Genomic DNA, 13,316 nt, shown 5'->3' with positions numbered 1-13,316 from the left:
TAATAGATGGTCTATTATTTTATACAAAAACTACGAATTCCAATAACGAATTTCGACCTGTTATCCCAGCTAGTCTTAGATTAAATATCCTGCAGGAGTTACACGACTGCCCTTTAGCTTCACATGCTGGTATTCGAAAAACTATCCAACGCGTACGCGAAGCAGTTTTTTTTCCTGAACTGCAAAAGTTAACAAGGGCGTATGTCCAGTCCTGCCCAACATGTCAAGCAGTTAATTATATTAATTTACGCCCGGCTGGGTTTCTAAATAGCATTAAATCCGAATTTCTAAATGAAATAATTGGCATCGATTTATTGGGCCCTTTCCCAAAAAGTCAGTTAAATAAAAGTCGGTATCTCCTTGTTATGGTTGATCATTTTAGTAAGTGGACCGAAATTGTTCCCTTAGAACGAGCCTCCGCGAAATTAGTTACTGATTCTATTTTAAATAAATATATTTTAAAATACGGGGCGCCCCTAAAAGTTATATCGGATAATGGTCCTCAATTTGTAAGTAATATATTTGAAGACATGTGCCAAAAACTGGGCATACGTCATTTAAAAATGGTCCCGTATCGCCGCAATAAAATATTGCGGAAAGGGTCAATAGAAATATAGTGAAAATAATCCGTAGTTATGTTAAAAATTTTCATAAAAGCTGGGATAACTATGTCAATGAATTAGCTTTCGCCCTTAAGACCGCAAAACATGATACAACGGGCAAAACTCCTGCTGAGTTATTTTTAGGCAGAAAGATTATAACGCCGTTAGATAAGTTATTTTATGTTCAACAAAGAGCCCCAGAATTTAAAATGGGCGATATAGAAAAATTAATTAAAGAAGCAAAAAAGAACACTGAAATAGCACAGAGAAAACAGAAGCTTTATTATGATTTGAAACGTCGGGGAGTAACTTATAAAGTAGGAGATGAAGTGTTAAAAATTAAGCATTCACTTTCTTCAGCACCAGAAGATAAAACTGCCAAATTTTTTCCACGATTTGAAGGACCATATGTCATATAAAAAATAACTCATGCTGTAGCGATGTTAAAAGCCAGGAATAGTGAAACATGCTCCGCAAACTTTGACCAGATAAAACCATTCTATAATCGTAATAAAATGCAAATATTTAAAGATCTTTTGCAGGATCCGGCACGGCAGGCACTGCCGAATATCACAAAGATAAGTAAAACTTTATGTTACTTTGAAACCTTAAGTTAATCTTTCATTTTTACTGCAAGTGGCAGAATTCAAGACGTTTTACCTCATGTGAGGTCTACCTTTATCGCCAAAAAGGCGAGAAATGAGTTGTTACCTATTTTGGTATTATGTTTTTCAATTACTCGCGAGTAAAACTAAAATTAATGTATAATAGGAATGTGTAAATACTTGAATATTGTAAAAGTTATTGTATAAAATTTTATTTAAAAGATTTTGACAAGAAAGAAGTTTTTGTCTGAAAGACTTTTGAAATGTAGTATTTCAATGTAGAAGAATTGGCACTTGCTTGGAAAAGAATAGAAGTTAACAATGTACTACTAATGCATGTTTTAAAATGCGTAAAATTAACGGCATGTTAATATGTCCTTATATACAATGTGAACTGTTATTTTAAACGTTAGGAAATACTGTGATATGTTAAAAGTGTAAGTAATGCCAAAATTTTTAACTTATTCGTGTGACTGTAAAAAGAGCAAATTATTGTGAATATGTGTTAAAGGTTGAATGAATGTAGTTAGGCTCTCTGACGCTACACTTCAGAGTTAGCCACTTTCAGAATAGTACCTCAGGGTTTAGAGATGAATATAAGGTGTGTTATGAGGTCTTGTTATGTTGAATTTTAACACGTTAGTGTTTTAATTGCAGGCGGTAGTGTTGAACACTTGTACATAAACACGTTCGTGTTTGGTGTTTTCCTTTACAACACATGTCAGAGAGCACGGGGAGATAATTAAATAACGTCATGAATGAAATAAGAATGTTAAGATAAATATAAGTATTTATGTTACTTGCCATTTAATTGTGCAACATTTCATTAAACTAGTTTTCCTTCCAGATCTCTGGAAGGAACCAGATTTCAACTAAGAACTCCTGTTTAGATGCAGTACAGATGAAAAGTAATTGTCCATGGAGTTGATAATGTAAAAAACGATTTTTTTTTAAATTTCTAGTTTCTAGTGAGAAATGTTTGTAAAAGATTGGCCTCGCGTTAGATTCTAGAGCTAAAAGTTTTCAACAAGGTCGTTTTAGACCTCAGTTTCAAACTAATTAACTCTGGCGGGAAGTATGTAAGGATCTTAAGTTTTACTAACGTTTATTTTATTTTAAATCTTTACTATCCCTTCTTATTTTCTACTTCCGGCCAGAATTAAAAGCTTTAACTTGCAAAATTTGCAAATTTGTCTTGCGAACGCCAAGTACTTAAGTTGTAGCTTTTTGCCAAGCAAGAGAGAGGAAGGAGCTATTAGATGCAGGCCGCTTGCTATAGTAGTTTTACTCGGTTGCTGGTTGCCTTCAAGGCCAGAGGTTTAATCCTCTTGATAATTTTAAACGTATCGTAGTGTTAGCAGTTCTCTGTACTACATACGGCTTTTTGCTAATATACAGCCAATCTTGGAGTAGGCACTTGTTTGATTAATCCAAAGTTAAGTTTAGTTAGAGTTTAGTTAATATTTTTATATTCTTACGTTCAGACCACAAGTGGTTGGTCTCTGTATTCCGAAGTCCGGAAATCATTGTAAAGAGAGAAAAATAAAGGGTTTCGTATACCCTTCCTGTGTGTATTGTCTACTTCCCAAATTTATTGAACATAGCTTTAGTAAGCTCCCTGTTCCGAGTCAGGACATTTAATGTTCCCAAAGCAAGTAAGGAGGAACACAGAACCTGATAAATGATTTATAAATCTTTTAATAACAATAAACATTTGGAGAACTTCTAAATTTCCTCGACTCTGATCAAGTGTTATGGAATGTTTTACAATACCATCTGCAACAATTTCTTTTTCTTTCGTTGCGAATTGAGCTCTATGAATCATTTAATACTCTTTAACATATTGTTGATCGCTTTAATACAGGCTTGAGTTCTCCTTGGCTGAATTTAGGTCTTCATTAGGGCCAAAATGGGCTTATAGAATGCTTTAGAGTTTGTTGTTGATTAAAAACAGAGCAAGTTGTAGCTCCTAAAAATGTTCAATTTAGAATTAAGCACATCAAGAATGCAACTGATATAAATTAAAGTGTTTATCGAATGGTCTGTTTAATATGATCATGTATTAACTTTAATGCCTTCTATAAATAAGCAGAATTCGAATGAAACTGGTGAGTTAAAGACTATATTCTTCCTTGTCAGTACAGAACAGAATTGCCCTATTAATAGTCCTTACCCTGGTTGGACATCTTCGATATTAATTTTCAGTCTCTGGGCTAATTCACTTCTCGTTTCGGCTTTAGGAGAAATAATCCCTACTTCTCGAGCAATGGCTACGGCAGTGATATCATGATCTCCGGTTAGAAGAATTACCTGAAAAGATTGTAATTGAATAAACTGATCTTCATTCACTCAGACTAGTGATATTTTTATCGCAGATACAGCTAATAAATATTCTTTACAAATTAAAGGAATTAAACATATTTACGTTTTTATAGATTCACAGCTGAAATTTTTGCATTCGATCGGTTATTACTATAGTATCGTAGAAAAGCTCAGATTTTATTTAATATAAATATATGATTATTATTAAAAGTAAATAAGAAGCTATTACGAAATGCATACAGTTAAGTAAAATACATTTTCAAAGAAATAAAAAGTAAATTTCCTTGGTAATCCCTCGTTCAGATTATAGACGATTTTGCAAATAATTCTGTATGGGTCAAAAGGTGAGCTTAAGAATGTGAACATAGAGAAATCATTTTAATCTGGGTTTTCAATTTTTAATAATATATAAGCTAGGAAGACTATGCTTTTTCATGCATGCAATTATTGGGATTAAATTTGCTAGCGCATAGATACTATATAAATGTCATATACATATAGAAATTTTGGTGAAGGCTGTATTCGAAATCTCTAAATAGGTAATTTGTTTTCAAGCCAAGAGTTTGAATGCTCCAAAGGGTTTCGATTGCAAAACGTATCTCAGAGCCGCCCAACCGCTATAGTGGTTAGCGTCACTCATTGCCATGCCAAAGGGCCCTTGGATGTTTGTAAATCTATAGTGCCCGTGCGGCATGGGGGCACTCTAAATATGTGATGAGCCGAAAGTCCTCGAGAGATGTTGATGGTAGAAGAAGAGGAGTGGAAGACCCTAGGACCGATTTCCCCACTCTCCATCAAAATTAGGGGCGGAACTGAGCTAAATCGCACTGTCACCTGTAAGATGATAAATGCTCTTGCCAACGATAGGTTTGTATCTTGCGCTCATTGCTACGAGGAATTTCGTGGGCTTGGGCTGACTATAGGTCGGACAAGTTAGCATTAGTCAACAATATATCTCAGTTCGGAAACTTATCTCAATATTTAGCATAAAAGTATTTTCTTCGTATATGAGCATTAAAAAATTAATTACAAAATTTTAAAAAATTCCAAATTAAAAAAAGTTTCCTCTCTAAATGTTCTAAGTGAAAAATCCTCGTTTTCTTAATTTGTATTACCGTTAAAGTAAAGACGCAGATAAATACCGCTATGAGTGCTATGCCTACTACTCTGTCACTATCATTGGGGTTCGTGTTCCATGCATACCCAAGCTTACAGATTGGATGGTTATACAAATATTTGTAGAGACAAGCATTACGTATGGAGTAAGGGTTATTATTTATTAATTAAATTAATAGTATACATCTCTATGAAGAAGTGTTATACAATATGAAGAAGGCATATTTACTTTAAAGGCGTTGTTAGATTGAGAAGCATTCATAGTTTATAAAATCAATGACTAATTTCATGCACATTGACTGAACATTGTTTCGTGTTTTGGTTGAGGCGTATTTTTGGTTTTAAAAATAATCTACAAGTTTATGACAGAAAGGAATCGAAAAAAGAGTTATTTAGTTATTAATAACAATAGCAATAACGATGCAGAAAACGTTTATGAAATTAAACAACATAAAAAATAGTGTCGTAGAGTCATTATGTTATTTTGAAGCAGGAGACGTGAAAAACGCTAAATGTCTTCGCCGGGACTGGAACCTGGACCTCTCGAATACTCGCCGACTGAGCTACTGTTGTAGTCATTAAGTATTTTTCTAAAGCCAGAGATATGGAAAATGAGCAATGCCCTCGCCGGGGCTCGAACCACGGACCTCTCGAATACGCGTCGAGGGTGCTGACCACTACACCACGAAGGCATGATAAGAAGGCGGGAGAAATAAATACCTTATACTGTTACATCACAAAGGTATGCTGGAAGGAGGGAGAAAATACCTTATACAGGTAACCCTCGTATAACGCTGTAGATAGGTTCCTAGAAAATGCCGTGTTGTGTGAAACCGTGTTGTATGAGACCTAGAGGGAGTATAAAAAGGGGAGTATGTTCCGAAAACTTATTAAAAACAAATCTTTTTAATTATATATAAAAAACTTAATTTTTATTAAAAATATATATGTATGTACAACACAAACCCAAAAAAATATTGCATATTTTAATTTAACGCAACTTCAGTTTAATAAATTTCTTCGTTGCCGTTGCTCAGTATAATCAACAGAGAACGTTTTTTCGATGGAGTGAGATCGCTTTCACTTTCAGAATTTCTTTTTTTTTCATTTAAAGTTCTGGCATTTTCTTCCCTTTTTAAAAAAAAAAAAATTAATTTTACTTTCCTTACTAGTTCTTATCGGGTCATTTTAAATTTCTCGATATAGAACTAGACAGTTTTGCAACTCCCTTTTGAATTTTCCGCTCATTTCAGCGGAAGGATCTGCACTCAAGAAAAATAACTCGAAATTTTCAGCCAAGCGTAGGACTTTTTTTAATTTTTTTAATGCTAAATTATTAACTTCACAATCTTCATCAGTAGTAGTATCCTCAGAATCGATTTGATTTACAGCTTCGAATGGCATTTCTATCGAATCTTCGTCAATTTCTTCTTCGCCTAATAATTGAAAGGCCTCAATATAGCCACGTTCACAAAACCTTGATTTAGAAAGTTCTAATATGACACCATTTCATTTTCTGACGATTCAAGCACGTTTTCTAGTTCAACTAAAGAGAGCCGTATCTTGGTAACATGCATTTAACGTTGATGCTTTCAGTTCTTTCAGTGAAAATGATACGATGTCGATTCAGATCTCGATGAAAATGTCTTTCAAGCTTCCATTACATTAATCGATTTTGAATCGGTTACTTCTAAAATATACTGTAATGCTCTTCTTATGTGATATGTTTTAAAGGTATAAATAATACCTTGATCCAATGGTTGGAGTAACGAAGTTAGTGCTAGATGGTAGGAACAGTATTTTGACATGGGGATGATTCAAATCTTGTGAGTGACATGGATCATTATGCAATAGTATTAAGCGCCTTGAAGCTCAAATTTTCTGCCTTAAATAACGTTCAGCGTCTGGCACAAAACAATTTAAAAGCCAATCTATCTTTAAATATATTCGCAGTTACTCAAGCTCTTGGATTTGCTTTCCAAGATTGTTTTGGTTGTTTTTAATAAACACTTTATGCATTTCAATCTTTAAATAATTCTGTTCCTATCTATTATTATCAGTCTCATTTCTGTCGCTACACATCTCGTAGATACACACCTCGAATCACTTTCATCTGAACGCCCCTCTTTGTCCAATGTAAACAAGATTGCAAGTTTTTCAAGTAATGGAGTAAATACAATTAAGGTTTTCAAAGTGATTGTTGTTTTGGGTTGTCTGGAGTGTCATTAAGTCTACAGGTTATTCAGTTTGAACTCTGATATTCCTTTATTTCTATATTTTTGATAGGAGCAAATAATGAAAGTAAACAAGGAATTAGCCTAAATTACAAAGACGTTTATGAATGAAAACTGTAACCCTTTATGTTGTTTGGCTCCAAATTCAAAGTTTTTCTGAAACTATTTTATTAGTTAAAGCGATAAAAGCTGCTTACTTAACATAATATTACAGAAATTATTTACAACAAAAATATCCCGAATTGTTTCCGCGCAAAATGCTGCTGAAATATTAATTAATTATAGACAAAAAAGTAATAAATTTAGAACCAAATCAACAAAGACATTAATTCATTCGTGATTTTTCATAAATCAATCATAGAGTTGCTTAAAAGTATACAATCTTATAATAAAACTACTGTTATAAATTACAATTAAACACGGAGATCCAAAGATGATGATGGATAATTGTGATCTGCATTTTAAACAACATTTAAGATTCATAGACAAAACTAAGTTTTATATTTTTTCTTCAATTACAGTGCAGAGATCCTCTTATAATGGCCACCCTTCAAATTGATCATTTTCGAAAATAATCAGTATGTATGATATTATAAATTAATATCTTCATTAAACATCACCACATCTGTATGAAACATCACTTTTCTAATGCCCAGGACTCATGACTGCTTCGTACAGAAGACTCAAATCTACTGGAGCTGCGAGAGGTCGATTTAGATAGGGTTCATTGAATTCAAAGTCATATTGCAGTATACAATGTTTCGCAGAATTCTGAGTGTCTAAGAGACATAAAGCGCATATTTCAGAGATGTTTTGCCATTTGATGCTTCGTTATTGCTTTATTTTTAACATGTTGTTTCGTACAACGATGGTTTCAAATTGCGAAATTCTGTCACTGCATTATTTTCTACGGAGAAGTTTTTACCACAATATTTTAGAACCGGAAATTTTTCTCTTGCTTTTAATTCCGACGATGTTTCTTGCTACAACTTTTCCTCCTTTGCGCTGTTTACTATATAGATCATGTTTCCCCAGTCACATCAGAACAAGCCCATGGAATTCATCGTGGCAAGGAGAGTAACACTGCGTTTGTCGTTGGCAAGAGCCCTTGAGCACCATACAGGTGTCAGTACGACTACCCTCAGTTTACCCCCCCCCCCCCAATTATGATGGAGAGCACGTAGGGGAAATAGGTCCTAGGGTCTCCCACCTTTCTTCCTCTACATTTAGCTTCTCGAGAGGATTTTCGGCTCGACATATATTTAGAGCGCCCCCATGCTGCAAGGACACAATACATTTACAAACATCGATGCCTTCTCCGGGATTCGAACCCGGCTCCTCGGTACCGTAGTAGACTCCCCTAACCACTGCTCTATACCTGGGTTGGAAGCCAACTCAGCGGTTTACCTCCCCTAACCACTATACCCTCTGGGTGGCCTCCCCGTGCCTATTTCGCATTCATTGTTTTACTACCGAAAGCAAAAAAAAAAAAAAAAAAGTTTTAGTTTTTTAAATTACGTCCAAGGGGGCGTTTTTTTAACGTTTTGGGTGTTACCTTTATTTATTAAATATCATGTTCATTTCACTTAAAACATAAAATTCAGTTCAGTAGCAATGTCGCAAAATAATTTTAAAATGGGCGTATCTTTAGAATTTCCGATACACAGTTCCGCGCCCGCTGAAGATAAAACGTTCCCCCCGCTCCGCCGTAGAGTGTTGCCATTGCTCGCTTTTAAATCGTTGAATTTGTTACTCAATAATTCCTTAAAGTTTTACAATATATGAAATCGATCATAAAACAAATTTCAAATTTCAAATTTGGTCTTCCACATGCCCATATTCGCAGTAGGATTCAGTCATTCAAAATTCGATGGCTCTATGTACCGTTGTTTTATCAGCATGCGAGAAATAGACATGCATTTATGCAGATTTTTCATTATTTAATTTCTTCAAATATAATGCAGGACTCTAACATTGGGTGGCAACAGTTTGAAAAGTAAAACGGACATTTATAGTTATTCAATGCAAAATCGCAAAACGGAAACAATAGTCCTTTGGGACAAAACCCCTTTGGACTAAAAATAACGTGTAAAACGCGAAAGCTTAGATAACAGAAACATCCAAAGAGTTGAGAAACCTCCGAATTTTAACACTGCGGCTGTCTCAAGAAGGATTTCTTAATTTGTTCTGTTCCTAACATTGTTAACTCATTATAAACAAATCAAGATTTCTCGAGCTGAAGTTTGCTGACGCATGTTCTTTTGTTCGCAGAACACGTGAAAGCCTTCTCGCTGATAGTGACTGCTCAGCAAGATTTCGACCCACGGTCGTAACAAGATTAACAGAATCCCTTGAATTAACTTCTCTTGGGTTGAAATCTCCGAAGGAATGGAAATCCAGGGGATGTCTCTCCAGTCATTAGCTGAAATTTCATGCATGGGAGATTAAATAGCATTTGAAAGGCTGCATTCGGTCGCACACGTTTGTCTCGGCGAACGAGATCCTCGTTATAGCTGAAGATAGTAAAATGCAGGATCATTTTTCTTCTTTATTTTAGTATAAATGTTAAGTTATTTATTTAATTTCAGAAATGAATTAAATCTTTTAAAATACAAATGTTTGAAACAAATATGATAATAATACAACGATATATAATGCATGATATCTGCGAATGATAGAACATGATGATAAAACTTAATAGTCTCATAAGATCTATTGTATCTTTAAAATGAAATAGATCGGCTATGCAGCAGTCAGTCGAAACTAAAGTTGTTAAAAGCAGTTAGCAGAAGTTGCTTCATTTCTAAGAACTACGAGACATAGGGACACATTTTTAAGATCTTCGCACATTATTCAGCACTTATTCATACTGTATTTTCAAATAATAAAAATCTGATGTGCACACCACATGACTTCCTCGTACGAAATATTAAATAATACTCAATTTTCCTGCATTTCATTAAACATATTGAGTTAACAATTACTGAATTTTCAATTAAATCTACTTCGTCGATAGCGCATAAACCACAATAGAATAAATGCACTTTTTAACGTTCACTATATTTATTAACCATAACGACACTTCGGCGCTAGTTTCTCTTAACAGCGTTGCATCTTATTCATTTTATAACTCAGAGTGCAGAAAAACTATATTATCTGAAGAATTACCGCATGTTCTATTCAAATGCTATACTAAATCTAAAACAATGTGTAAAAGAAATTAAACAAATAAAAAAGAAACAGTTTTTCACAGACGATTCAGCGCCGTTTACCCAATGCGCATGCGCTACTAATTAATTCAGTTCTCACTTCGCCGCAAGACAAAAATACATAAAAATTCGAAATATTTTCATTAAATTTGAAAGGTATAGAAAAGCATAAAACACCAAGTACAGTTAAAACGATTAAAAAAGCAATTTTTAAAATAAAAATTGCAGTTTCTACGCAAAAAAAGGCTAATAACTTAAAGGATAATTCCAAACTTAATTAAGCATAATTTAATTCGCAATAATAAATGAAGACGTTGCTTTGTTGTTGCGAAGCTTAGCTCTCTATATTGGCAACAAACCTACTGTTCTGCTAAGTTTCAAATGTAAACAAATATGGCTGCTATGAAAAACCAAAAATTAGGCTTAGCCGCATTTAAAAAACTTTTCAATTGCTGATAATTCTGCCCTTATTGCATGTAGGTTAACTAAAGGAATAAAAACCTTAACCGGAAGTAAGAACAACATAATTCAATGATTTGTAAAGCTAAAAAAATGCGCAATTTACTAACATATAAGAAAATGAAACTGAACTTACTGAGCCGAGTAACAGAGTGGATATATATACATATTCTTAAATTCACTTAGTTCGAAAACAAGTTATTCTAATACTTGCGCAATAGCTGTAAAGTAAAATAATAATAATTTATTTACTAAAGAAATATTGATTATATTATCTCCTAATATTAATTTTAGTAGAAGTATCTAAAAAGAGTGAACCCATAGGTAGGAAGTTTAATTCCGAATTTTTTTTTTAAAGTAACTTGAATGTAAATTGTTAAAAATGTTTTACGAGGACTTGAAGTAAATCATGAATAACAAAATTTCAATTGGAAAAAGAAATTAAATTAAAAGTAGGTAAATACATAGTGTTGAATGATACGTTTGGTGACGTCGATTGCAACCAAAATGGGAGGTGCACATCTACATATTATAGCAGTCCTATATACAAAATCTGAGCATTCTGAGGCTACTCGTTTTTGAGTTATGTGAGATATATACATTCATGCAGACGTACGTACAAACGCCACGAAAAAAAATCTCTCCGAAATTCATTTAAACCTGTTTTATAATGTTTCTTGGGGAAAAAGAGTCCTTTATCCAGTCCTTACGCACGGATGACACGCAAAAGCATCGTTAAATTGCATTCGATAGAGGTCGAAATGGATATTTTCGTTGAAATATGATAACCGAAATTTTTTGCGATTACAATATTTGTACTTTACTTCGTAGAAGGAAGTAAAATTACATATTTTACAGCTATCAGATTTTTGTCTTAAAATTTAAATATGCCAATATGAAATTCAGCCATAGATTTTGATTTATAAAGAAAATTCTTTGTACTTCGAGAATCACTACGGCATACAATCCAGATCTTTCAAGTAGCCCCCCCCCCAAAAAAAAAAATATTCTTTGTATTTGGGCAGAAATTGAAGACAATTAAAAAATTTCGTGCAGTTCAAGAATATATGTGTCACTGTAAATTATGAGAAAAAATGATTCAGAAGGAATTAAATGACTAGATATCGCAGATTGAGCCTAACAATTCCGAATTTAAATGCAGTGTCTCTTTTTATGATATGTGCTGGTAAATGCCAGGGATTCTGTAAATAATGCCACATTTTGTACGTGGTCAACTTGAATTTTATGACTACTTCATCTTACGGTAGTGGAAATAATTTTGCGGGATCAGAAATGCATTAAATAATCAAATAATCGAGTCCTCTTGGTATAGATTTTTTATCGTGAGCATTAAAACTAGAACAGCCTAGGAAAGCATCATTTATAGAAAGATTTAATGACTCTGTTATAGAGCTCCTCATTTTTATTCTATCAGATTAAATATCGAGGAACCTAGTAAACTACTAAGCAAATAACCGCTTAAGTCCAAAAAGGGAAATGTACACTCAAGAAGGGTTAATTACGCTTTATTTTCTCAAAATAAGATTAACAGTCGGCCCCTTTCCTAGGGAGTACAGCAAAGCCTTCACTTGGTCTTGAACTCAAAATGTCAGAAATAAGAACTATCTAATGACTAACTAAAGAGATTTAGCCGAAACTAATACAATTCTAAACTAGTTGGTCCGTAATATTAAATAAGCCAGCGAACTATTTTTCACGTAATACGACCGAGCGTAGTAACAACTGAGAGAGACGTAATCCAAAGGCAAATGCGCACTACTCAGGAATCCTCACCCTCTCTGTCGAAGTCAGTTGAACTTGAGTTAAATACTATTCTCCTTCTCATTTGTATTAACGTGACTCTAAAACCTCATTCTGGTAGGGAGTTGTAAGTTGAAACTAGGGAAGACAGGAAAGGTGAACTAAATTAAAATAACTGTTATAAAATTAAAATATACCTTACACTGTTATGACTCTATTTCTCACCTGGAAAACCGAACAGTAAAATAAAGTCATCTATAGAATTTTAAAGTGATCATCTTTCGAGAACAATGGGGAATAACAAAAAGAATATGCATAAGCTTGTAGAGACATTAGGTTATTTCGAAGCAAGAGATGAAAAATGAGCAATGCCCTCCCCCGGACTCGAACCACGGACGTCTCGAATACGCGTCGAGCTTGCTGATCACTACACCACGAAGGCAAGCTAAGAAGACAGGAGAAATACCTTATATACTCCCCCTTTTAAAGAGCGACTGGGGATTAGGGAACCCAATCTCCAAATCCCGGTTGTGGAGAATCATCATCCACGATCTTTTTTTTTTTTTTTTTTTGTTCCGGCGCCACTGTAGAGACATTAGGTTATTCCGAAGCAGGAGATGAAAAATTAGCAGTGCCCTTCCCGGGACTTGAGCCATGGACCTCTCGAATACGCGTCGAGCGTGCAGACCACTACACCACGAAGGAATGCTGAGAAGGCGGGAGAAATACCTTATAAGCTAAAACTCTGTAAGAAATTATTTTGATTAAGGACAGTTTTACTTATAAACAACTGTCCAATGAATTATTATATTTAGAAAAATATGTAACAATTGTAAAGCCAAAGAACTGTGCTATTGACTCAACTTTAATTGCGCAATCTAACTTCTGTTAACAAAATCGCTAATGCCAGAATTTTTATTTAGGAGAGCTGGACGAAAAAATGTGCAGTTGTGGACTGTCGCTGCCAAGGCTAGACATTTAAAACTTTCAAGCAATTGGCCTTTACAT

The 13,316-nt window shown here is 34.2% G+C and overlaps 1 protein-coding gene across 1 annotated transcript in view; it reads right to left on the bottom strand.

Moving 5' to 3' along the window:
* LOC118181987 (sodium/potassium-transporting ATPase subunit alpha-like) overlaps positions 1–13,316 on the bottom strand; it is a 150,885-nt gene that overhangs the window by 91,865 nt on the left and 45,704 nt on the right. Inside the window, exon 4 of the mRNA XM_085817866.1 lies at positions 3,381–3,517. Coding sequence (XP_085673992.1) covers positions 3,381–3,517 — 137 coding nt within the window. The remainder of the gene's footprint in view (positions 1–3,380; positions 3,518–13,316) is intronic.

This window comes from Stegodyphus dumicola, chromosome 5 (genome assembly GCF_044657685.1).
Source record: "Stegodyphus dumicola isolate Sdum_Otavi_A_Nest chromosome 5, ASM4465768v1".
NCBI lineage: Eukaryota > Metazoa > Arthropoda > Arachnida > Araneae > Eresidae > Stegodyphus > Stegodyphus dumicola.
Note: the sequence above shows the minus strand (reverse complement) of the source record. Positions and strands in the feature narration are given on the sequence as shown.